Source organism: Myripristis murdjan, chromosome 8 (assembly GCF_902150065.1).
Source record: "Myripristis murdjan chromosome 8, fMyrMur1.1, whole genome shotgun sequence".
NCBI lineage: Eukaryota > Metazoa > Chordata > Actinopteri > Holocentriformes > Holocentridae > Myripristis > Myripristis murdjan.
This window is the reverse complement of record NC_043987.1, coordinates 11,536,727-11,564,038: the sequence shown is the minus strand read 5'-3', so window position 1 is coordinate 11,564,038 and position 27,312 is coordinate 11,536,727. Positions and strand designations below refer to the sequence as shown.

The window sequence follows — 27,312 nt, the reverse complement described above, 5'->3', positions numbered from 1 at the left end:
GACAGACAAGAAAGAGCAGTGGTGATGGGTGATGTTCCCTCATGCATGATGCTGTGAGTAAATCACATGTGCCGGTGCCTGCAAGGCCTTGGTCAGATTTTTTCCCCTTGATTTTAAAAGAAGCAAAGATAATTTTTTCATGCAGATTCATTTCAGCAACCCAATAATCTACTGCAAGGGTAATTTATAGGTTACATACTCTAAACACCTCCTATAAACTTGTGCTGTAGATAAACAGATCAATAGATAGATAGATTGTCATAGCAGTCAGATACATTAAATACAAGGACAAAGGGTACATGAACACAGTGAGATGACACAAAGATCCACTATGGTGAAGGGCTGGATGACTGATTGATGGATATGTTAGGATATTGAAGTGATGATGATGAGAAGAAGAAGAAAAAGAAGTAGAAGAAGAGGAGAAATGTGTGCATTCATTTAAGCCGACTTTGAGCGGGTTTATTTTCCTTTTCTAAACCAGGACAGGAAATTTGCAGAGCCTCACTAACACTTTGCAGTGAGATTGAGTGGAAATGATAAGCAACCACAAACAGGTGCCGGCACTCTAGGAAGGCCAAAGCACTGACAACTTGCAGCTTGCACCTAATTAGAGAACTGTGAAGTGGGTCTACTGCACTTGCAAGGACAGCCTAGAACCAGAGTGAAGACAAATATACACAAAAGTATGGAAGAGAGACAAACAGACAGACGGACGGAGAGACAGAGACAGACAGAGGGAGATTAATCTAATCCTTACCTGCAAGCTGAATATCAGCGTCTTACAGCATCCCAGATCCACTCCAGCTGAAACACACAGACCACATCCTTCTGTTTGTGCCTCTTCAAAAATAGACTCTCCAAATGCCAAGTCAGGAGGGCTTGAGCAGCAAAACAGGAACTGAAATGAGTCTTATGCTGAGGTGGTTGACATAAGACATTGTACTGAGTTTGTAGGAGGAGCATTTTAAATGACAGACCTCATTTTAGGGCACACAAGAGCTTGTTTCCAACAGTGGGCCCAATTTAGAGATTTAATGGTACAGTAGGAAAAATATTTTATTACTTCATTCATCATGGGACAACATAGGTTTTTATTTTGTGCTGGAAGCAGTATTTTTTTGGCGCTTTAATAATGATGCATTCCTTGTCATAACTCCACACTTATTTGTCAGCTGGAAGGGGGATATAAAACTTCACTTGAGCGACAAAAAAATTGCAACTAATGCTAAAATAATCATTAAGTAATGATGAGATGACATAAAAATAGTAACTAATTTATGAGTAATATATGAGTAATAAGGAAGTAAGGATAATTATGTGCCATTTAGGATGTTATTCAGAGATAATCAGGAACAACACATTAAATAAGTGGTCTCAGATTATCGAGGAATATGTTATTTCTCAATTTGCTCTTAAGTAACTTATGATTATCTATGATGTGGTACTTGATTCAGGGTTATGCAAGAATTACTTGTCAACTATTCACTAACTACAAACACCAGTGAGGTGAAGCCAGGTTAAAGCCAGTATCCCTTACTGACTGGCCTCACTGAACCTATGCTGATCACAAAGGAGAATATGAAGATAAAGAGAAGAAGACAAGTAAGAAAAACCTGTTTAAACTTTGGAGAGTGAGATGTACATTGGGAAAAGAATTTTGCAGCCTCACGTCAGGAACAGTCCCCGCATTGTTTCTGCATTCAGTGTGTACTTCAGTTAGTATTGCATATTTACTTGACAGTTTGTTAGTTTACTTGCTAGATCAGTGCTCACATGAGTGCTGATCCAGTTTGACTGGACACTCATTGGTGTCCAAGTTGTGTATTCTCCCTCTGATAAAATCTGATCTAGGTATCTAGGTTTTAGTAATTAACGCAAAAGTAAGTTTTTTGACACCTGACCAGCACACCGTGGTTTTTTTTTTTTTTTTTTTTTTTTTTTTAAGTAAAATTCTTAGTAATCTAATTATATTTTAGAGTGAGTAACTAGTAAACTAATGTGATCACATTTTCTATGAGTAGCTTAATTGGTTACTTGTTTTTTGAGTCACTTACCCAACACTGGTAATGTCAAATAGCTGGTGGCTGACAATTAATATTTCCTCCCATATCCTTCCTAATTAAGTTGGTTAAGTGCTGTAAATTGTTTTTCTTTCTTTATATTATTAGTCTATCATATTCTCCCTCTCTGATTTTTGATGTCTGAGCATTGTGTATATGTTAACCTCCTCAACTCTGCAGCACCTATAGGCACGTTCATCTTTGCTGCACGGCCAAGCTTTGTTCAAACCCACAGAACATTATTTTAAATTCTAGTGGAGATCTCAAGGTTTCAGTGGATACCAAATATGTCATAATGAATTACAGGGGAATGTGTATAAAATTTACGCATAAGACATCTAGATATTTTGTATTTGAAGTAATGGTGGAGTGATAAAACAGTAGGTTTGAACATTTCAAGTGGTGTGAAACAGCTTTCATGAAGTGTTGTAACCAGCAGATACAGAATATGTACCTGACATTGCGATACAATATGGAAATGTTTGTTATAACTCTGAGCTTTTTTTTTTTTTAATAGGAAAAATCAGAGTTCTGGGAGTTGATAAAAATATACAGCCTTATCCCAAACCTTAACCCCAGACATCAGTTTCATATAAATCCAGGTTTTAATATTTTTGCAGCATTTTTAGTATTTTTATTTCTATTATTTTATTTAACCTATCTTTTTTTTTTTTTTTTTTTACATCAAATCATAAGTTCTGACTGCACCCTATTCCTCCTTAACCGGGCCTCCACAGCCTGGAGCAGCCTTTAGCTCTGACATGCAGTATAAGGACGCGACCGGCAGATGTCGCTGCTGCCCATCCCAGCGCAGAGAGACAGCGCGGTCTAACCTCCGGCTCCTCTGAATAACTGGACCCCTCGTTTCTATTATAATAGAGAGGGAATGGGACAGAAAGAGATAGAGGTGGGCAGAGGTGTGACTGAGTGGACAGACAGAGGCAGGCGGACTCAGAGCCAGCTGGTCGCTTGCCATAACTTATTTATGTTTAGGAATTACAAAGAGAGAAGAGCTGAACTAGCAGTAGTTTTTCGTGCGTAAACGGGATAGGTTGTCCTGCAGATTCTTAGGAGTTCTGCCACACTTTCAGACTGAACAGTTTATTTCGAGGTAGTGTCCTCTGTGGAGTTTTCTTTGCCTCGTAAGAACATTTCATTCACAATCAGTATGTTACATGCTTGACTGTGCGTCTTACTTGTTCATCCCAACAGCATAATTTTAAGTGTTTTCTTTTTTTTTTTATTTGACTTGACTTTGTCCTGAGCATTGTCATTCATAATTAATCTGAATGTTACCAATCTTGATGATTTTAATGATTTTTATCTGCATTAAATTTCAGCGCACGAGACACTGAGGAGCGCGGATTACAATGATAAGGATTTTGGAGGTTTGGGTCACCTTGGTGACAGTTTCTTTGCTGACCGAGGGGGTTCTTGGAGGATACGGGCTGAGCATGTTTGCTGCACAGTCTTCCCCGCCAGACCCGTGTTATGATGAGAACGGGAACCCTCGGAGATGCATCCCCGACTTTGTAAACTCTGCTTTCGGGAAGGACGTGCGCGTCTCCAGCACCTGTGGAAACCCCGCCGCCAGGTACTGCGTGGTGACCGAAAAAGGAGAGGAGAGAACAAGGGACTGTCACACGTGCGACGCCGGGGACCCGAAGAAGTCCCATCCACCTGCTTATTTAACAGATCTCAACAACCCTCACAACCTCACCTGCTGGCAGTCTGAAAACTACGTGCAATACCCACAGAACGTCACCCTCACCTTGTCGCTGGGTAAAAAGTTTGAGGTCACCTATGTGAGCCTGCAGTTCTGCTCACCCAGACCTGAATCTATGGCTATCTTCAAGTCCATGGACTATGGCAAGTCGTGGGTGCCTTTTCAGTTCTATTCCACTCAGTGTAAGAAAATGTATAACAGGCAGAACAAGGCGACAATTACCAAGCAGAACGAGCAAGAAGCCATTTGCACGGACTCGCACACAGACATGCACCCTCTGACAGGTGGGCTCATCGCTTTCAGCACCCTGGACGGCAGACCGTCGGCGCACGACTTCGACAACTCCCCGGTGCTGCAGGACTGGGTGACGGCCACCGACATCAAGGTGACCTTCAGCCGGCTCCACACTTTCGGGGACGAGAACGAGGATGACTCGGAGCTGGCCCGCGATTCCTATTTTTACGCGGTGTCGGACCTGCAGGTCGGAGGAAGGTGCAAGTGTAACGGTCACGCTTCCAAATGTGTGAAAGACAGAGAGGGGAATCTGGTTTGTGAGTGCAAACACAACACTGCGGGACCAGAGTGCGACAGGTGCAAACCTTTCCATTATGACCGACCCTGGCAGCGCGCCACGGCCAGAGAAGCGAACGAGTGCGTCGGTAAGGAAAGCCCTATTTACTCAGCCACATGGCATCAATTTATTCCGTCAAGTACAAAAATTGTGTTCTCCATTATATTACTCAATCCAAGAAAAAAGATTTTTGTTATAGATCAAGTAATTTTAATTAGCGGTCAGTGAGCCTTACCATTGCGCACAGAAATTACGCACGGACCGGCAGTTTATTTATTGTTATGAACAATATATATATTTATCGTTAAAATGACACACAGGTTTTGTTTTATCAGTTTCCCTGGATTTTCAAATCTCTTGAAGCATATTAATATGCTCAAATATTTACCGCCGAGCTTGTGGGTATCAGTTTGACTGTACATTACAGTTCACGGTAAAGGGAGAAAAAAAGGCCTCAAGTTTCAAGCGTTTCCCCACACAACACAACCCAGATGGAAAAGACAAACTAATATCCTGATCTTCAAATGCAAGAGACTGTGAGAAAAAAAGCCTTACCAAAATTACCAATTTTATTTGGAACCATTCAGGCTTTTGTCCTTATTTAATCCCACTTTTTACATAACAAAAACAAGACTAAACAAATGTTACCACGCGCACAAAAAGTTACAATGTTGTGTATATTTGTGGCAATCTGCTGAATTGTGAAATTCTAAATGTAATTAGATTCAACAGACTGTAAATAAATTTGATAATCGCTTCAAAATTTAAAAAAGATGAAAACTGTAAGCAATAAACATTTAGAAATTAATTAAAACTAGGCCTTCTTACAAAACCGTTAACACGGGGTCATTTAGTCATGAGACTTTGATCAAACATAATTGGTGCCAGATGCCGTGACAAAATAAAATCGAAAAACTTTCATTTTCCAGCTTTAAGACGCTAACCGCGCTTTAAGCTGCAATACTGTGTGTAATGTATGAACCGCTGATTTTTTTAATCTGCTACACCCAGAAGAAAGCCCTGAATAGAAAAGAAAGGGCAGGAAGTCATTTCAACAAACAAGTGCGCCTGCCCAAATGCGTAATTGCGTTTTGACCAGTGTTTCCGACTGTAGTAGAGACTCAATAGGAAGGAAACATTGCAGCTGCAGAGATAGACTGCAGGGGCGTGTTGTGTTTCCATAAGCAGGTGCTATTATCAGATTGGATGGGCGATTAAGGCTGTTTTATTGACATTTTTGGCACGTAGAGTATAAACTGCCACTCTAGGGCCAGTAAGCTATTCAAAGGGGAGGACAAAGCACGAGGTAATTTGAAGCCAGATCTAAGTTTTTATTCTAGCAGCAGAGTTTATTTGCTGTGATGCTTATTTTCAACAGAGCAGGGGGGCTTATATCAACAGAGCCACAGCTCAAGCCCCTGAGCTACAGTGAAGCAAACCTGGAAAAGTAACAAGTTCCGACACTGCCATGGTTTGCTCAACCAAACGGAACAAGTGAACAAGTTGTTCCCCTTGGCCTCCGCCTTTTGCCTCTGCAAAGCCAGCATGTGAGTGTATTTTACTAAAACAAAAGGCTGTCACTTGTGGCATCCATCTCGCTGTCAGCGAGAGGCCCCTTTCACCATCTCTCTCTTTGTGTGAGCGGTGTCATCAGATAAAACCTCCAAAAAGCCAGACTGAGCATGTCTTCCGAGGGAGGGGGAGGAAATAATAAGGGTGGCCTGACACCTTAGTATGAAAGGCCCAGGGGAGGGGCTGTTTCCATTGAGCTGTACATTTATAGCTTGGTGGTGGGGATGCAGAGTGGCTGGTGCTAATGATCCGTCTTGATTTCTTCTCCTTGTCTACTGACTTTACACATCATGACATACTGCGATACAGATAAAGGTTCAGAGAGGCCGAGGCGTGGTTATGGGAGAGTAGTTGGCGACAGGCATTAATGTAGTCAGACAAAGCAATTTTCCCATGACTTTGCATGCAGGGTTGCCATCATATTTTTGTAGAGAAGAATTCATATTGGCAGCAGTAACCTTTGTCTTCTCATCAGCTGGGGTTGCATGCATGGCATACGAATTTGTTCATAAAAAAACCTGCAAACAGAATGTCCTCCATTATTATGAAATCTGCTCTCTTGTTAAATAAATCTACATGATCATTTTTGACCTGCGCTAACCACAACCCATGATTATTTATTTAACGGAGTGAATATGGATGAGAAACGCTTGGGCGCTGTGAGTGTACACTCACACACACACACACACACACACACACATGGTGACCCATAAGGCTCTCCCTGTCCCATTTCAAGTCTCCCTGTCCCAGGCAGCTGCTTCATATTCCCTCCATGCACGGCGTAGCACTGACCCCTGACAGTCAGACCTCCTCTCCTCTCCGGCCTGACTGATGGGCTGTGAAGGGAACTGTGGGAAACACTCGCTTGCCAAGTAGGTTTTGAGGCAAGTTGAAAATGGTAGCTTTACTCACTCATACGTGTAATTTTGCACTTGTTCAATTTCAACTTTGTTTTTGCTGTCCCGCTGCCATCCGATGTTCTGTTTTATAATGGCCAAGAGTCGAATGGAGGTTAAGTCAGCCTTACACTTTTGAAGAGCCTTCAGAATACACTTTCATGCTCAGCCGCTCCGCAGCAGCTCTCTGTTCTTATGGTTGGCAGACTTTATTTAGGTTTAGGTGTATTTGATACTAAAGTAAAATAAAAGAATTTTTGCACTTGTACTTTCAAGACATCCTGGCCTTTGGACTCAAAACTCTGTGTAACTTCACTGTAGATTTCTGACACAAGTCAGTGAGTGTAACATTCATCCTATTAGAAGGTGTTTTTATCTCTGATTCTTATCGGTATGTTTTCTGCTTTGGCGTCCATTGAACCTACACTGAAGTATTTCTGAGTAAACGGCGGCATGCTTGCCACCCACAAGGTAGCTGGATGGGGATATGATTGTATCAATTGCCTACTGGCTCTCCTCCCAGTCTGTGCAGCATGTACTGGTACTCCCTCCACCGGCTCTAAAAATAGAGGGAGTGCTGAATCTAAATGCATGCTCACAAATCTGTGAAGAAACAGGTTTGTAGGCTTGTTTGATGAATTTGAATTTGGCAGGAGGGATTTGCGAGCACAAAAGCAGGCAGCGGTTGGTCATTAAAATCAATACTTTAAACCCCTTTTAGAGGTGCAGTGAGTCTGGAAAGGTGAAATCAGCGAAGACATGACCACCTTTTGAAAACAGCATTTTCTTTTGTCTGTATGAACAGTCCCCCCCATTGCATGACAGGAGACAAGAGAAAGAAATACTGGTACAAGTTGGAAGAAACCAGACCCTTAAAGAACAAGGACACCACACTTACCACGGCCTGTTTTCCAGAACCATTCCAGATCTACGATCAGCTTTGGTTTACAATAGAGCTATGATGATTTTTAGCCCCAAGATGCTTTTGGGGAACCAGGCGCTGGCTAGCTGTTCAGCTGACAGCGTCTCTCTGCTGGACTGGTCTTTGTCCATGTGGCTGACTGGGACCATTGACACTGTTTCTGCTGACTGTGGTTGTGCTGCCTGCCTCCCCTGGGTTGCCAGGTTGGGCCAGGCCAGGCCTGCTCACCATCTGGGTCTCATTTCAGTTCCACTGCAGTGGCCAATGTGACAGGAGAGAAGAATTTCTGAAAAGCATGATGTCATAGATATTCTTGTAATAGAGGTTGTACTGTCTCTCTCGTGCTTTGGCGCTTTGGTTCTTTCAATCTATTTTTTCTCTCCATCCCCTTCCCTCTCCCTCATTCCCCTCTTCCCGTTTCTCTCGCGCACTCTGACTGTCTCTACATCCCTCTCTCTTTCTCTGGCCTGACAATGCGTTCCACCGCCAGAGGACAGAGTCAGGCATTAGCATCAAATTTTTTAACTTGAGACATATTTGTGAGCTTTGATTTTTCACATGATTCTAGTCAACAGCAGCCAGAGGATATTGCCATTTCTGGGCTTTTTTTTTTATATTTTGTTGACTTCTATTTTGGTCTGTTTTCATGTTTAAATACATAACCATAACATATTGCATAAAACGGTAATAAAAAACAGCCTTGCTGAATAGCTGCACTTTCAGAGTTAAAGTATTATCATCACTGGTTGTAATGTAGGTGAAGGTTGCTTGAATATTTAGAAATGCATAGCAAGGATGAATTTGTTTCCTGCTAACAACAGGGACTTCTGAGGCAGGCAGCGACATGGTGAAGTAATAAGGGAGATTTTTTTCTCCACTGGAAGGCCTGGGTTCAATGACAGCAAGTGTCTGCCCTGCTGAAGTAATCTTGAGCAAGGCACTGAATCTCGAGGATCCGTGAGTATTAAAAATTAATCACCAACATCCAAAGGTAAACATTTAGGGATGTTGGCTATAGAGGGCATAAAAATACATTTGAAAGAGGAAAAAAGTAACCATTTAGAGAAAACACAACAATGAAAACAAAATAAATGCGGTGGTGAGGATCCTGCTGTTGTTGTGGGTTGTTTGTTTGGATTCCTATTAGCAATTACCAAGATTACAGTCATTCTTCCTGGGGTCCACAAAAACATTAACCATATTACAGCCAACAGATGTACAGTGCAAATAGTATAAATAAGGCCAAAACATATTAAGTACAGATTGGATGAAAAAGTAATGGTGGTAGTAATAAGAAGAAAATAAGTATAAACACAAATATGTGAAATGAAAATAGTTTCTAGGCGAGTACAAACAGAAAATGTTGGGCAGTTAATAGGAAACGTGTGTTGCAGGTCAGGATTAGGAAACATTCAGGGCCACTTTTGGCAGCGCAGTGGGCTACAGCAGCATGGAAAGTCAAAACCCCATCAGGAGCAGAGTGCCAGTTAGATGGACTGACTAGTCTCAGTCATCTAGAACATCGAAATGCATGAGTACAGCTCAGGGGCACTGGGGTGGAAAATGCAAATTGACCAATGGGAGTTCAGAGGAAATAATTGCGTGCTGTAGCGACCCTGAAGCCAATACATTAAACCAATCAGTGGAAGTAAAATCCAATCAAAAACAGATTCACATGTGCTTTTCTTACGAACATGAAAAGATCAATCTAGCTTTATCAGCACAAGCAGCTCTCTGAAAACCATCAGCGGCGAGACGTTCTTGACAGCGTCATCTGGAGGCGACCAGACCTAAACCAGCAACAGTTAACTCTGTGGAGCCTGTGACAGGACCTGTGGTGACCTAGGGATACAGACACATCGCTCCAGATCAGTTGTGGTGCGACCGCTTCAGATTTTATTTCTTGATGACATCTCAAAGTAGACCCTTGGCCCTCTGTCATTGTTCATGTTCACGAATATTGAATTAAATGTTTAAGATCACAGGAACACTCACATTCTCTTTTGGGGTAGATTTTTAAATATTTATGCCTTGTTCACATCATATGGGAAGGAGGGTAAAGCTATGAAAGATTATCATCACTATGACTTGCAAGTTGAAAAGAAAAGCAATCAGTACAGTACAAGTCTATATCAAAAGGTAACACTATTAAATCATTAAGTTAACAAAAATATGCTCTTTTGAGCATATGTATTATGATAGGTAGACTTGGTTCATGCATGAAAAAAGCTGCATTGAATTGGTGTTTATTTATTAACGATGGGCTGCGACTGATATGACAAAGCTATTCCAGGTACCACCGCTTTTATCACCGCCTAGTATATTGGAGCTCTCACACAAACATTAAATTCCTGATCGTAATTATCAGTTGGATGTTGACGTGAACAAAATTTACAAGTTGGAAGATAGGTAAATACAATATGATGTAAATATGGCAAGACAGAGACATTAAACTAGAAGAGAGCTCTCCGTAGAGTGCAGATCTCCGCCAGGCATATCTCCCCTTCTTCGGTGCTCAGACTTTGGCAAAAAAAAAAAAAAAAAAAAAAAAAAACAGCTGAGGAGTTAGCGCTAAAGTGCAGTATAAACCTTTTTTCAAAGGTTCTGAATCACCGCAACCATGAGAAGTCCTCAATCATACAGTCATAAGTGTGCACAAAAAATGTTAGGGTAATAGGCCCAGTAATATGCAAGATTAGCTGCAGACAGATACACAGAGAGGAAAAAAACAGTTTTCCCTTCCATTGAAGGACTTTTGCATTGCACCTAAGTTGATTGAATAGAAAATATGGAAAAAAAAAAAAAAAAAAAAAAAAGTTTTTCTATACAGCACTCAAGCTAAAAAATATCTGCCAAATAGAAACATTTTGCCTGTCAGTCAGTGTGGATGCCTGGCCTCCCAGATTTGTACAAACTTGACCAAGTCTAATATGAACGTACACTTTCCAAAAAGACAAGATTTGCTATGTGACTCTTCTGGTTGCAGCCTGGTAGCTCTGCATTTGCTAATGTTCCATAAAACCACAGTCAGGTCAGCTCTGGCCTCAGATGGCAGAGAGGGAACAGTACCTTACAGATCACTTGGGACTGTTTACCTGTCCTCGTCTTCCAAATAGCCCTGACTGCAGTGTGCAGATTGGGGCTGCCCTCAGTGTAGGCGGTAGGGATTCAGTGTTTTGCTCAAGGACACTTCAGCAGGGTGGATGCTTGCTAACAGAGGGGACTGAACTTGGGCCGTCCAGTTGAATGTTGGGCGTCTGCACTCCATGTGGGGCTCAGACCTACATTACTGTGATTAAGAGCCATGTGCTGCCCTGACTGTGCTCGCTGGGCACTCTCGGCCATGATTAATGTCGCCGTTCACACACTGGACTTCTGTGCTCACTCTTATAAATAACAGCACCCTTCCAGCCAGGACTTATCCTAAAGCATCCTTTAGCTCTGCTTCTGTCACAAATGGAAAGCATAACAATACGTTTATATGGGCTTTTACTCGATTGCCTCCAGCCCTTTCTGCAACATAAGCCTATGTGACTCTGGTAAGAGGTTTCTCTGTATACAATGAGACCATAAAACAAAGCGATGTATTTTGGGGATCACAAAAATCCATGCTCTGGTAGAATCCAGTGTCCTCTGGGTAAAGGCTGCATGTTTTGAGGATTTTGTTTTGTTGAGCTCATAATTCAAGACAGGCATGATGGTGGAGCCAAAAAGGTTTCACTCAGGCTTTTAAGAGCATACTGAAAAATCTTGTATTGCTATGTTGTGGACGGTGGTTTGGAGAGGTGACTCAGTGTTTAGAGAGGAGTATGTTAGCTATGATTTGATGTTCATATCCTTTGTGCATGGGCTGTTGGACATCATGGCATGACTGTCGACTAGTATGGAACATATGCAGAGCAAAGTAGGGCAGGTTTTACTGGAATTTGAAACATACAGCGCTTTGTGTTTAACAGTTTGACTAATAGGTGATAGCTCTGGGTGGTGGCTTGAGTTACACACACACACAGTATATGACTGCACACATTTTGTGTGTTTATGCTCTGTGTCATCATTACTCATGTAGTAAACAGTAGTCTTGAGGTATGTTGTGTATTATTAGTGATACAGTCATTCAGTGCCTTCGCACACAGAGCAGGTTAATCTCTCTGAGGAGCACTGTTGTTCTTCGGGCCTCACGTCTGTTTTTCTTTGTGGCTACACACTATAATGGCTACAGACAATATTGCGCTGCACAGTAACAGGAGAAGAACGGGATCCCAAAGGTCTGGCGCAGTTCATAGTTTTTTTTATTTGGTTGTTTATTTTTGTTTGTTCGTGGGTGTGCCTTCTTGTTGTGCCCAGAGCAAACGGATTTACATGTTTGTGAGTTATGCGTGGATACTCAAGCCTTTGTGTCCACCATGTGTCTACATGGGTTTCACCTCAGCCACCCAAAGGCTGACTGGGGCTTCCAGGGTGGCATCGGGACCACCTAGCGTGAGTGTGAGTGCACGGAGCCCCTTTGAGCTAGTGAAGCTGGGCAGGCTGGGAATGATTAATGGGCCAGGGGAATGACACGCTCCGCAGCTCAGCTTCAGACCCCCAGCCAGCTCCCCTGCTGCGCTGCCACCCGACACAGCCGCCTCAGTAACATTACCGGTTGTACGCTTGCACACACAAACACAAACTCCCGTGTCACTTACCCCACTTACCCCCGGTGCCACTTACCCGTCTCCCCAAAAGCATTAAGGAACAGTGGAGGCCGTGCTAAGCTCCTTTGGCTGGTGCCATCCTCCCTGCTGTGCTGTCGACATGAAGGTCTTTTTACTGGGGGACAAAGACAACAAATGACAACGGGATCTATTATAGCTGAATAGAGTCTTGATCCTCATTAGAATGACACTAAAGGGGGCGTCTTACACTTTTTAGTTTTTTTTAATTGCTAAAAAGTCTTTTGTGCACGTTTTTGACCAGATTTTCAACACAATGTATGTCTTTTGCTTGTATTGAAGAGACGTAAACCCAGTTAAAATGGGATTCTCTTATTTAGTATTATTCTTTAGTACCATCCTCATCAACTACCAAGATTTGACGGTTCCTGAAAGTCAATAACTGTAATCAAGTGGAGTTTTAGGAGCTGATTTTGTACAGTTATACATTCCAACAGAGCTGGGTGGGTGATCTCCCTGGAGTAATATTGCTGTCTCGACCCTGGTCAGACCATCCAACTGTGGTGGAAAAAGAAGTCAGCTTGTTGGAACTGAAATGGCTTCGGGCCTAGCACTGCAACAATATATCAGCAAATGTTTTCATGGCTGACATTACTGGAGAGCTCTCATGCTAAAAACTTTATTTTGGCATTTTGAGGGCTTGTAAAAGTTGATGTGAGAAAGTCACAGCTGAAGCCGTCGTTAGCTTACGTTCCACATCAGATGAAGAGCTTCGCTGGCCCTCAGCTCTTCTGATCACTTAACTTGGTAAACTAATCCTCAGTTATACAGCGTCAACGAAACATGGCAGCGATGAAGAAAAACTGAGGTTGTGTTCTGATTTTATCGCTCCACTCTTTCGTGTGAGTTTTAATCCCTCCCCAGCAAACCTGTCCTGTTTATTTTTGTCCGAAATCAACCAATGGGTCTCTCTCTGCGTGGAAAGGACTTCAGATTCTCAGTTTCATGATGTTGTCATCCAGAGATGACAATAATGAACATTTGAATAAAAGAAAAAACACATATATATATATATATATATATATATATATATATATATATATATATATATATGTGTTAGTTTAACATCCCTGTAACTCAGTAACATTATGTAAATCAAATCTGACTTAATCCTCCACCAAACACCAGGGAAAGCCATTTGTTAATTCAGTTCCTTGTTTATATATATCTACAGTATGCTGTGTATATCCACTTCAGTGACCCTGCTCCTCCTCTCATTAAGCACCGCTTATCTCCAGAACACTTAAAAACAAACAAACTGCAAACATAATAAGCCCGCCTTGATAAGGAAATGGAGCTGTTGGTTCCCACTTGTATTTATTTTTCCATGTAACTTTTGCTCGGGCCCGTCCAAGGGTCTCTGCTACTCTGTAATGGATTTCTACATTCCCCTCTGCTTCCATCCCTCACTTACCCCAGTGACCAATTTTTCTCTGAGAGAGAATGAGGAACCACTTATTGGATTTGAGGGGATATCCAGGAGGATAGATAGTGGAGAGGAGAACACGCTGGCTACCAGACACCGGTCCCTACACAACTATAAATATCTCAGGGTTCCACATCTGCTATAAGGAGGTAAAACCTGGGGATTCATCACTTGCAATCCTCCCTCAGCACACTGTTTGTGTGTATGTGTGTGCAAATGCATGATTGAGGCAAATCTCTTGCTCAGACAAGGAGCATGGAATCGTCCGCAGGCAGAAGGTTAAGCCACCTTCCGGTCTGCCATAACTCTTCCAGACTGCGAAGGGATGGAGGCGCACCAGACCGCCTGCTCCCGTCCCGTTCTCTGCACTGATCCGGGTCACCACAACTACTGTGCAGCACAGGGGTCACGACGCCTTCACACACTCGCACCAAACTGCGAGAAGTGGCTTCCTTCCTTTCTCGATCCGCAGAGCCCCGAGACATACATCAGACAGTTTCCTCTCTGCTCTGCTCGCTTTCCCAGGAAAACTTTAGACAACAAGTGTGAGATGTGCAATCGGGCCCTGTGTAGCATGTCAGACACATCGTCTCTAAGCATATGTGTGTGTGTGTGTGTGTGTTTGTACATGGCTCTGTATAGCTTCGCCACAGCTTTTTTCACTGTCCCATGTGGTTTATTTACCGAGATAGTGAGGCTCAATTTCTCATGATAGTGCGGCAGTGATAACATATCTGGTTCCCACTTAACCAGACAGCTGGGAAAGGCAATGAGCTCAGAGCATTGAGCCCCGAAAACAAACAATGGCCAAAGCCCATGTTAGATTACACTGTAACACAACAAGCCTGGGCTATGTAGCACCAGGTTTTCATGAGCAGGAGTGACAGGTACAGGTCTGAAAATACCAGAACAATGGATTTATCACAATGAGCAGAGGGCATTTGAAGGAAAGCAGTGAAAGATACAGAGGTGGTGTGTGCTGCAAGGATTTCCACTTGAGTTTATTTCATTGAAGTATAAAAATAAATCAAATTGCATGATATGCACGGGGTAAACGTTTTCGTGTTATTTTGCATTTCATACATTGTTTCATCAGGATTGGCCTCAATCAGTCCAGTTAATGTCTTTTAAATTATGCCCTGCCTCCCAAATTTCCAACAGCTGAGAAAAAAAGAGGACCAGGCGCTGGGGCTTATGTGCTAAAACCCACATTAATAAATCTGAATCAGTCACACTGTATACAGACAGTATTAAAAATGATGCCATTCATATTTCTATCATAAATGAAAGCGGCAGGGTCCAAACTTCACTCAACCTGACAGTTCAATCAGGTTAGACTGACAAATGACAGCATCACTCTTGAATATACAGCAAAGACCCCTCCAGTGTCATTATCCTGCCAACGTTCTGCATGGCGTTTGTTTTACTCGTTAATACTGTTGCAGAAGGTTCACTGAGTTCCCTATAAGATCGCCAGCAGTTGGCGCGCTGCAGGAAGAACCAAGCCTTTTCCTCTCCAGCTCAATGCCATGTCCTGGAGGCCACCTAGCAACCAGAACAAACTTTGGGATGAAAACGAACGCAGTATAAAGAAAACACTCACAATGACCTCTCAGCGTTTCCATGAAAACAATCATTAACCATTAATTCCCTAACATTTTCCTTCCTCTGGACAAAATGTAACCATAGTGCTTAGTCTGTACCCGTTTTCCTGAGGCGAGCTGGTGCTCTCAAAAGATTTCCTTCGTTAAGTCACGTTATGAGCTGCACACCTGCTGATTCATGTAGAGGGGACATCTCATACATGCTGTATATAATGGGCAAAGCAAGGGCAAGAGCAAGAGCATATCACAGCATCCAGAAACATTGGACCTCCACCACTAACCGAGCACTGAAGTCTTCTCTCCTTTATTTTCTCTTCACTTTTTCCATCTTGGTGTTCCTACTGTCTGAGTAAAGAAAAAAAATCCCTTAACAATCTGCTTATGCAAAAAAAAAAAAAAAAAAAAAATGCATGTGTCTTACACGGGCAAACATAATCTGAAAACACATTCAGGAGATATTTTGAGATAAGGAGGTGGTTGGTTATGAATAGGCACTTGGGGGGAAAAAGCACAATAAACATGCCACAAGAACGATGGATTGTCACCTAGAGTTTATGATTTACAGCCGAGTGGCTTCCTGCCCTCTCCCTCTCTGATTCCCTCACCACGGGGGAAGACAGTGAAGGACGCACGTGTCGGCGTGTTAAAATAAGCTCCCTGCGCTGTGGGGAGGACTTGGAGCACAGCCCAACATCGGCCAGGGAAGTCCCACAGCAAATTGACCCTGTTTAGATGTTTAGCACAGGCTGAGCAGTTTTATGTCCTCTGGTCTGGTGGGCGTCCCTTCTGACCACAAGCTCAGTTATGCTGCGTTTATGTGTTGTTGGATTTTCCATAAGTACGATCCGCCAACTGGGAAAAACTGTTGATGTCAGTGTCCTAGTGATAATTACAAATAGGAATTTTCTTGCAGGCCTCAATATCTCCCGCTTGGTGTCATTAATGGCATAAGGATGTCAAACACTGAGGTTATTCCACCAATGCTGGCAGTCCAACACAATAAAAGTGAAGAAAGAACATCTATATTAAAGGTAATGCAAACAAAACAATTCGTAATTTTCTTTAAAAAGTTATTAAAAATGTGAGCGTAAAAAAACAGTTGTAAAAGTCAAGATTTCCAAGTTGTAGATAGAGTCTGCCTTCCAAAGTCCCAAAAGTTTGTCCATCTTTTTACTTATTCGTGTCAGCTTTCACAAGAGCGTCCTCTCACGGCTTCGGTCTCAGTGTTACAGGTGTCATTCCTGGTAGCCAGGATGATATTTTCCTTTTAGAGTGAGTTACCCTGGCAGGTTCAGATCCATGAAATCCTGTGCTTACCAGTATGAATCACAGCCACGCTGCCAGTCAAGCCAGTTTGGACTGACTTAGCTGACTTCTCCAACCCCATTACATTAAGATACAAACAACACAAAAACACTAAATCATGAACAACTAGGATGCGGGGCATTCTGTGAATATCTATAATATTGATATGAAGAAATCAATTCCCTCAGGACCCTTCCCCCCCCAGGTAGAGAGTTTACTCTAAAATATAAGATAGTATACTGCAGTCTGAAAAACAAAGAGTGCTGTCTCAATGACAAAAGGGTATTGTGCATTTTTCAGCGATTGCTAAATTGCTGAAAAGATAACCACATAACCTCTGTTCAGTAGTTTGGAAATCATGCCCTTTTCAACCAACTGCAGCTGTTTTTCATGCACAGCAAATCTGTATCAAGTGTGCCACCGACTTCTGCTGGACTTAATGTTTTACATTTGCAGTGTGAACTGCATAAGTAGTTGCCTTTCTTGTTGAGCTGTTAATCATTTTAAATGATTTTGACTGATGTGGGTCAGCTGATCAAAGCGTCTTAATGGCATTTTTGTTGACTTAAACAATAAAAGTAGAGTGAAGACGAAACATCTTCTCTTGACATCTGAAAAACTGAAAAAAAAAATCTGAAAAACATACAGTATTACATATAAAAACAGAGCAGAGCATCTAAAAACACAGTGGCAACATCCTTAAAAACTCTGTAGACCTTTTCCATCACCTTTCCCATAAACCTAAGGGAAACAAACTTGATGAAGCAAAGGAGAGGGCTGTTTCAATACCTAGACAGTGGGCAAAGTGTAGCACATTAAGGACAATAGACAGAGCCTAAAACAAAAATACACAAATATAGAATATCAGTGATTAGTAAATTTTCATCAGATTATTACTCGAGTATATTTTAACAGGCATGTTTATTCATCCATGCAGTTGCATTTGTGTACACACAAAAAACACCAAAGAGGAAGATGACAACCCCCAGCCACTACCAGCCATGACAGCAGGATGCTTCACCAATACGTCAGCTTCTTACTTTAATTGGTAATTTTACAGTCTGGTGTTGTTTTCCTGCGGTAGACGCCCAGGAAGAAAACCGCATATTTAAAAAGTGCACACAGTTCAAAATGACCCTAAATGCTGTATTCAAACACATGACCCACACTCATGTGGAGCCCAAGCGACTGAAATCACCAATGTGCAGCTTCCCTGATGTGGAGAGACCAGAACGGATCAGGCATGGGGTTCGGACACAAGATAGATTCATGGCCCGGAGACTGGCTGTTTGATTTAGACTCCATTTCTTTTCCTATTTCTGTCTCTCTCTCTCTCTCCTGTCCTCCTCTGCTTTTTATTAAACATTATTTCTGCGGCTTTGCTGCTTTATTAGACAGTTTGCGGTATAGAGAGACATGGGTGAGAGAGAGAGAGAGAGAGAGAGGCGGTAACACATGACAAACATCCTTGGCTGGTTTTCACCCCGGGACAGCCGCAGCTAGATGGCATACGTTCCAGCCGTCTGAGCCACCGGGCCGCCCTCTCCCTCCTACTTTGGACTGGTCCCAACCTTGCAACAAGAGGATAAATGGGCTGAGATATGCTGCTCATTATGCATTGTTATTCATAAGTCGGAGTGTGTTATCATTGGCACCACTTAGCACCGGCTGTTTAAAGAGGGGAGCGTATAACTCTGCTCATTAAGGATTGCAAAATTACACTGCTTTGTTGCAATGTCGTGTCAGGCCTTTTTTCTTGTGTGTAAAACAAGTTGTGGTCCAGATCAGTCTCTCTGGGTTCACATATAAGGGACTGAGACCTACAATGCATGTAATGACACATAATAACTGGCTCTTAAAGTACATAATACAGTCCATCTAGTTCTCATAGTTCATATCAATTCTCTGCGGTGTTTACTTTATATAGTTTATAGAGTCTATGCGATCAACCCGGTGTCATTAAAACCTATTAACTACTGTTCTGCTAAGAGTCACAAATAGCCAGCTATAACTATGAGCCACACCAGAGTAATATTTGCTAATGTTATATTACATTGGCTAATGGTGAATTATGTTAGCTAATGTTACACGGCATTACCTAATGACATATACTGTACTGAGAAGGTGCCTGCAGCGCTGCTTTGGCCAGGCTGACTTGGGTGGCTGTTTATGTTGAGGCGGTGAATTCCCCGTTTGCCAGGCAACCAAGCGGTTTACGAGCAGTTACTCACACAAAAGCGCAGGGAGGGCTGATTGCTCAGCTAATTGATCTCCACCAGAGATCACAGAGCTGCACTCGTAAAGAAAGAAAACGCCTCCCATGACATCATTGCACGCTGCATGGCGAGACGAGGCGCGCAAGTCGGGGGAGACGTATTCCCACCCTGTGAGAGGAGAGAGAGAGAGAGGGAGAGAGGCACAATGTATGCAGCCAGTACACACACATGCATGTGCACACAGACACACACACACACACACACACACACACACACACACACACACAAGAAAGGTAGGTTCTGGCCCCTAATGCATTTGGTGGCATAAAGGAGACCTTACTAGGTGTCAGAAACAACAAAATAGAGTATACAAGACATAGACGATATAAACTGCAAAACCAGGGACACTTTTGTAAAGCCGTGGAAAAGAGCTGCTGCACATTTATACTACTGTTATTTTAAATTCAGTAAGCTGAATTATTACATACACATGGTGCATTATTCTTATGACAAGAAAATCCATCCCTTTCATCCATGACACAGATGGCACTTTTGCCCTAAAAGTGAACCTACCAGCTCAGATGTGACAAAGACCTTGTTCACTGTATATTACATTAGTTTAGTCACTTGAGTGGGTGGTAGAAATCAGCTCATCAGCGCCCTTGTTATTGATGTGCCTGAAAACGCTTGCACTGGCCGTCGTGTTTTTTTTTTTTTTTTTTGTCATTGTTAGAGTTTGCAGTGGAAAGTGGATGAGACAGAAAAAGTATCTTATGTCTGTATTGTGGATACTTTGCCATCCAGAAGTCATCCATGCATGTGTGCATTCAGAAACATAAATACACACCAGTAAATTTCAGTCAACATCATTGAAGACTGAAGGTAACATCCTTGCATTCTTGTCGATGCACCACAGTGGTCATGTACTCCCATCCAGCTATTATTACAGTCTGAACAGGTAATCCTTCACTGCATCGGAAATTTAAATACCATAAGCCGATGTCATCAAATCATACCCAGAAGATGTTAAAAATTGTTTATTAAAAAGATCTGTAGTATGACTGTCATTGCTGAGATAAGACATTATTTCAAGAAGTCGCTCACACAAAGAAGCCTTGCATAGTTTTATTAGTAGAAGGAAAAAATATGTCCATTGCCATCAAGTTTCAGGGCTGAGTCCTTATATTTTCCAGAAACGCTGGCGGAAGTGTGGAAGTTGACCATCTCACTTTTCCAGTCTCTGGCTGTAGTGTAACGCAGTTTGTTGTGCTCAGTGCCACCTCTCCCCCTTCCCACTTGCAGGGAGGTCAGAGGTCAAGCCCAGCTACAGAGCAGCACCCTTGGACCTGACAGGGCTTCAGTGTCATGTTCAGTGACATTTCGGCAGTCCAGGCTGTCCAGTTGTAGAACAGCCTCATTAAAAACTACACTGCCCTGCTGAAAAAAGCATAGCCAGTCATGTTGATATTCTTTGACCTGTGGATAGGAAAAGGCTGGTCATTTACATTTCAAAGGAGACAGGTTTTTATACCGGCTGTAATGAAGTGTGAAAATATAATTTGCAAAGGGAGCTGCCATTTTGGTTTCCTACTCTAAATGACAGGCACCGTATTTCTGCTGTATAATAAACACTGGTCATTGTGAAAGGAGGTTGCTTCTTCATTGCAGCTTGTCACATTCAGTTGTGGTTACTTAGGCTGACACAATCTTTGGGGAGGAAAAAAAAAAAGATGTCTCTGAAGTTAGACATTTCATTTCATACAACCCGTAGCAAGAGGCTACAGCGACAGGAGCCTTTCCAGATCTGGCATTTTGTTTGAGGCTGTAAGATAAGTCTTTTTACCATGTGTTTCCACAAAGCCCGGCTTCCAGCTTCTGACATATAGCTAGAGAGAAAAAAAGAGATAAGATCAGCATTTACCTGTGCTAAAGCCACATAGGATAAAAGTGGACAAACATATTGACCGATGGATTTTCCCACTGACATATAGGAGCGTGCTCAGGCTTGTGCGAAGCGGCCTCAAATCCGCTTTCATCGCAGAGTAACCCAATTCATTAGCTCAGCTCATGCCTTTTCATCTCTTATCTGGACTCGGGGCACAAAGTGCTCTCTTGTGTGGTTTAGCAGCTCCTCAGAGGTGAAAGGTGAGCTGAGTGATGGGTCATATTATGTTTCTCTGCCTGCTGTTATGGTCGCGGAGCAGACAGATCTCCCCACAGGGAATAGAGGTGTTGCAGTCAAATTGGTCATGATGGTCACATTAGACTGATAGCATCTCTCCCGACGCAGCCAGGCAGATAGAGTTCAACAACTCTATTAGCCTTTGACCTTGATGCCAGTTATATTGAAGTGTTGCTCTATGACATGAGCTGATGTCGCTGTCAGATCTGTGCTGGAGCAAGGTGCTGTGCGCGGGCCACTTGAGAATTACTTTGCTTTACCTTCTTCAGATCTTGCTGCAACCTGTCGTGCAGTGTGTTTACATGAACACTAAAAATTGGATTCTAATTGGATAAAGAAAGCAATTCAATACTTTCAAACATCATGTATATACCTTAATCAGACTGAAATCAGTCAAATTCAACTTAGGCACAGTTCTTTTAACACCCCTAGATTATGTGATTATGGTGTCTGATTGGTGTTTTCATTTGGCACATGCACCAAAAAGTTAACAACTATAAAACTTGGAATTTCAGACCTCCAACTGGGAAAAGAGTGATGGAACGTCAAAGCTCCAACTTGGAAACTCAAGCAAAACTGAACAACCCAAACTTTTCCGTGAGCCATGTGTTGACAGCACGCAGACGTGGTGATGCGCAGGGAGGTGTACACTGATAACGGTAAACAGCGTTTAAGCTGTTAACATTGAACAATCACAGTCGTATTGTCGAGCCATAATTGTCCCATGGCATGTTAATAAAACATGTGTTTTCTTGCCGAGTCAAGTTACTCACAAAACCTTAGCATTAAGTTAATAAGCAAGCATAGCTATCACTAATGGATCCCTGGAAAGTGTGCCAGCACCATGGTGGTGGTGTGACTTACATCGACTCTGTGACTACCGAGCTGGGAACACCTGGTAGTCAGAACTCGGAAATTTCAAGTCGGAATTCCACACCTCAGACTTGACTGTGATGAGGCATATCCAACAAGTCATGTTGGTTAACATTTGGATCCTATTAATCATGGAATATAGACAATAATCACATTATTTTTGTGCATGTAAAGATATGGATATTTTCTAGTTGGGGAAACACACAACATGTACATTAATTTTTTTAAGGAGAAGTTAGATGGTGGAAATGTTACCAACACATGTTCCCACTATCACAGTGATCCGTGCACCACTGGAGGTTAAATTATCCCAGAATAATTCTCACTTTTTTTCCTTTAATGTATTTCAAATACACGATACACTGTGTAAATAAGACAGCTTCAGAGTTGCTATAAGGTTTATTTTTTCACTTTGACAGAGCCACGCTAACGACGCCCATAGACTTCAACTCTTTATGCTAAGCTAACACCAAATGCTAACCACTGAGCCACTGGACGTACAGAGGTGAAGATGGTATTGAACATCTTGTCTCAGTCTGGGTTAGTCAGAAAAAGGGTCTTTTGCCCAAAACATGGAAACATTGCCTGAAGGTCCTTTAGTGGGTTGTAGCTCATTAGCGCGGCACCTGAGCAGCAGGTCAATGATGAACGCCCCGTCCCAGGGGTGCCGCTAGGAATTTTGGGCCCCATAAAAATATATATATATTTACTCGATGATGGTTTAATAATTTTATATTAGTCTTTACCTATTTTTTGGGCAGGTGCAGCATCCACTGAAGATGGACTCAGTTCTTATTTTTCAAATGTCCTCCTGTCTCTGGTATGTGTCTCATTAAACCCATTTCACATACACCAGCTCCTCATGTTGTTTGTTTCAGCCATGTCATCTCTGTTTTGACTTGATCAAAGCAGAATGCCCATAAACATTCTCATACTGGCAAACAGTTTTGATCTTTTATTTGTTTATGTGACACCAAGGTGACGGGGTTGCTATTGATTAAGCGACACTCGGAGGTCATTGCACAAACCAGCAGTGTGCTCGGCGCGAGAGAGAAAGAGAAATCTCCCAGTAACAGCCTCAATTGTTCTTTCCTTTCCCCTTTTCACCGTTTATATTTTTGCCGCCGGCGTCATCATCAAAAGCATTCCGGACACTTGTAAAAGGCTCCATCATCTGGACAGCTCGTTGCAGAAGCTCTTTGTTGTTTCCCTCGCGCTCATCAAAATCACAGCTGTCGGAGTAATGTGCAATCGAAATATTTTGCGTGAAGAAGTGTGTCTGGTGTAAACAGGCCTGGAAGCAGCCGAGGCGGTGGCTGGGAGGGGGCTGATGTTATGAAAGCGGCTCATAGAAAACTCTTGGCGCGGGCTTTTGTGTTTTGTTACGTTTAATTGAGTCAAATATCCTTCATCAGAGAAATTCCATGGGGACCGTGTGACTGAAAATCCTTTTTTCAAGTCCGTTGGCTTGAATCAAGACTCCGAGCGGCATGGCAGCTGATACCATCATGTTCCTGGCACCGAAATATTCTCTCTTTAAACCCGAGTTTATGACTGTGATGTATTGCAACTTCACAGGAGAAATTGTTCATCATTCCTTCCCATTTCATATTATAATGATATATTGTGTCATCCACTTTCATGCCAAATGATCACTGATGTGACTCTCAGGGATGTCTTTTATACTGCTAAAAAGCAACTTCCAAGAGGGCTGTCAGAGTGAAATATAATAATTTATATATTTATTGCCTCATTAAGAAGGCATATAGTGTTACAAGTTTGAACAAAAACACTGTTTTTCATGTAAGATTCAAACATGACCGCATCCATCCATGCTAAATTGCATTTTGGATTTTTATAGGAAAATAAAAAAGTGCTTCGTGGATGTTAATGAGCACTCGTGACACATCTGAAGCATCACCCACATACACTATACACACGTTACGCAAGCATTGTGCAATCTCCATAAGCTCTACAGCAAAAGCATTAAATCAAGAGTTTTTTTTTTTTTTTTTTTGTCTAATTTCAATTTAAACAGCCTGTGTGTGTGTGTGTGTGTGTGTGTGTGTGTGTGTGTGTGTGCTCACTGAGAATGAGACCAAGATGTTTTGCAGCATTTTGAAACAAAAGATGCTTTAACAAACTGCAGTATGTGAATGGCCACTGTTATTTCTAGCGGCAAATGATAATAAATAATCAATCCATCAAAAAAATCAATCAGTCAAAAAGCTAATAAAATACGCCAGTGTAATATTGTACTTACAATTTTGTAGGGAGAAAAAAAATCCTATTGCCAGACAAAACAAGTTAAAACTACAGTCTGTCATGTTTTGACCTTTGTTACTGCTTTACTCAGACAATTGGTGTGTGTGTGTGTGTGTGTGTGTGTGTGTGTGCGTGTGCGTGTGCGTGCCCCCGCATGTGTCTACTTGTGTTTGTGCGTGTCCTCGGAAATATCAAGCGACTACTAAACCAACTGTTGTCATGAAAACATGGCACTGTAATCTGTGAAGGGCACAAGTGTTGTGTTTTCCTCAGATCTCAGGCTGTGATGGGATGTGAACCGTATTTGATTTGGCACCCGTCGCCCGCCCGTGATGCGGGTGACTTTCATTACAGGCTTTCGCTCACTGAGAGAGTAATTGATCCTGGATAAACAATAATTTTGCTGGAATTCCACCGCTCTCCATCTCCGAACAAGCATGGCATTCTTCTCGATGCACATCACACTTGAAGTCTAGACATAAGCGGGTACACACGTACAATAGTCAAACACACACACGCACACACACACATACACACAGCTTGGTTAAACATCAGACACCTGCTGACAGGGCTGGTAAGTCTCTGCCGCTGCAGCGCTGACTTCTTGCAACCATCCAAAACCAAATTTCATTAGAGATCACGCACAGACTTTTGATTGTTTCTGAAGTGTGCTCTCTTCTGTAGACAGAGCGAGAAACCGCCTCCACCAAACTGTGGGATGCGTAATTTCCATCCAGTATGCACACCCACCACCAGCATTTCCTTCACTAAGCCTGATAGATGGCACTTGAACATAAATAGTTTGGAACAGCATACCTCTAAGTAGGCCCTTGAAATCAAATGAAAGCACGCACAGAAGAGACACCTTGCTGCACTGCGTGTCCAACATGCTGCTGTTTCGCTCTAACCACATCTTTTATGAAATCATTTGATACCTAGAACTACAATTTTGTTTTCACTGGAACAGAAATGTTGAAGTGGTAATCATCAAGATCCTCTTTTATATATAAATATATATACATAAATATCTTCGCATCTTCTATACGATGCAGTCATTGCTGTGGTGTTTTTCCACTGCACTCCCCACACATCACTCGACAGTCAAACACTGTTGTAAGCCCTGTGGTGTCAGTCCTCCTTGGATAGTCTTTTGATGGAGTTGAAGTTTTTCTACAAGTTCAACTAAATTCAACACAACTTTATTCCTCCCTAACGGGGCAATTCAAAGCAAGCAGCTGCACAACAACAAAGAGAGAAATGATATATAAATTAAAACAGAACAAGGAGAAATAAGAGTTAGAAAGGCTTAACAAGGGTTAGGCTATATCATATATCATAAATTATATCATAATTATACATGACAGAAAAAAATAAGAGAGGGAAAAGGATTGCAAAAAAAAGTGGTGCTTTTTCTTTTATCTGCTTAGCCAGGGTGGCTATCTCATCTCAAGCTAACTACCCAGCTTTTCTTCTGTTAAAAAAAAAAAAAAAAAAAAAAAAACTGTTGCTGCTGCCAGAAATGTAAAATGCATAATTTCCTGTGTTGCACGGGATTTTTCCCAGAAAAGGCCTAGCAGACACCGGGTGGAGCAGTGAATGCAGTAAATGCAACAAATGTAAAAGCTTTCATGAACTGAATATAGGTTGGATCATTATTGTTTTACAACTACAAAATAGAAAGTACCTTAACGGACACTTATTTATGTGAAAATACCACCAGGTTATTACTTTAAGTAATAGCAGTAGTAATTCAAGGGGTACCGAACACAAACAGGGCATAAACAAACCAAAACAGAAAATCCTTGTTTAACCATCCATGTCTCTCCTGAGCAGCTCGGCACCAGTCCATTATGATCAGCTCAGGATTCCACTGCAGAGGAAACAAATGAGCATTTGAAGCTCTCTGTAAACATAAACCTAGTGCGAAAGTGGCCTCTGTGTTTAATCTGAAACACTGTGAAGTGGGTGATCTGTATCTTCCAGGACAGCGGTTCTCAAAGTGGGGTCTGGGGACCATCAGGGGTCCTTGAGGGGCTTCCAGAGGGTCCTCAGCAAATTTAAGAACAGTTAAATTTCACTATAATTCACTAAAAAGAAAAAAAAAATGTAATAGTAACACTATTAATCTGTTTTAATCTCACCACTTTGAATCTATTTGTCAGCACTCAAGTACAACATCTGAACAATTGAATACTTCACACATACCAAAATATCTTTTCATATCAGGGCCTCAAAGACACTTCTAATGAGGAGGAGGAGGGCTGCAGATTAATCAAAGTCGACTTGAGAGTATATGAAGCTAATTGTGCTGCCGTCTTGACCAGGATTCCCTGGAAGAAGAGATCTCAGTGGGACCTTCCTGGCTAAATAAAGGATTTTTTTTTTTTTTTTAAATCACATGAATAAGTTTGAAAACCCCTGCTCCAGGACACTGTGACTCCTATTGAACAATATGGGCTATTTAGTGATTCCAGATTACATCAAAAAGTTCAACCGGCTCTCTGTATCAGCTGCTAAATCAACGTGTTGCTGAACAAAAAGGAAAGCTGTTTGCGCCCTCACTGTGTGTCCAGGGTTTATGTGCATGTACGTTTGCAGTTTGGCAAATGTGTGACAGATGCTGTGAGGGACATTCTGAGCCCGCCGCCCCAAACACAGCTTATCAGCTTCTGGCGCTGCTGGACAATTACCGCAGTGACCGTGTGAGCAGAGCAGGGATGTGTGGATGAGATAGCACAGCGCTCATTAGAAGAGCCTGGGGACAGCCATGGAGATAGAGCTTATTAATCTCATGACGCTCACACATACACGCGTGTAGATACACACACACATGAGAAAAGAATTTTTGCCTCAAAGACAGACCAGCCTAAACATTCAATGACTCATTTTTCTTTTAAGCAGACAAATAGACTTTTTTTTTTTTTGTCCGAGGTCATTTTTAAAATGCGTCCGTCTCTGAATCACAGGGAAGATGAAAGT

General features: G+C 42.1%; 2 protein-coding genes across 2 annotated transcripts in view; one reads left to right on the top strand and one right to left on the bottom strand.

Moving 5' to 3' along the window:
- Window positions 1-27,312, bottom strand: part of LOC115364214 (phosphoinositide 3-kinase regulatory subunit 5-like) — an 84,944-nt gene that overhangs the window by 14,679 nt on the left and 42,953 nt on the right. The window contains exons 3-4 of the mRNA XM_030058678.1: window positions 12,461-12,559; window positions 761-807 (exon numbers count right to left, since the gene is read on the bottom strand). The gene's annotated coding sequence lies outside the window, so the exon portion shown is untranslated. The remainder of the gene's footprint in view (window positions 1-760; window positions 808-12,460; window positions 12,560-27,312) is intronic.
- Window positions 3,425-27,312, top strand: part of ntn1b (netrin 1b) — a 41,610-nt gene continuing 17,722 nt past the window's right edge. The window contains exon 1 of the mRNA XM_030058682.1: window positions 3,425-4,448. Within this exon, the coding sequence (XP_029914542.1) occupies window positions 3,434-4,448 (1,015 nt within the window). The 5' untranslated portion in view covers window positions 3,425-3,433. The remainder of the gene's footprint in view (window positions 4,449-27,312) is intronic.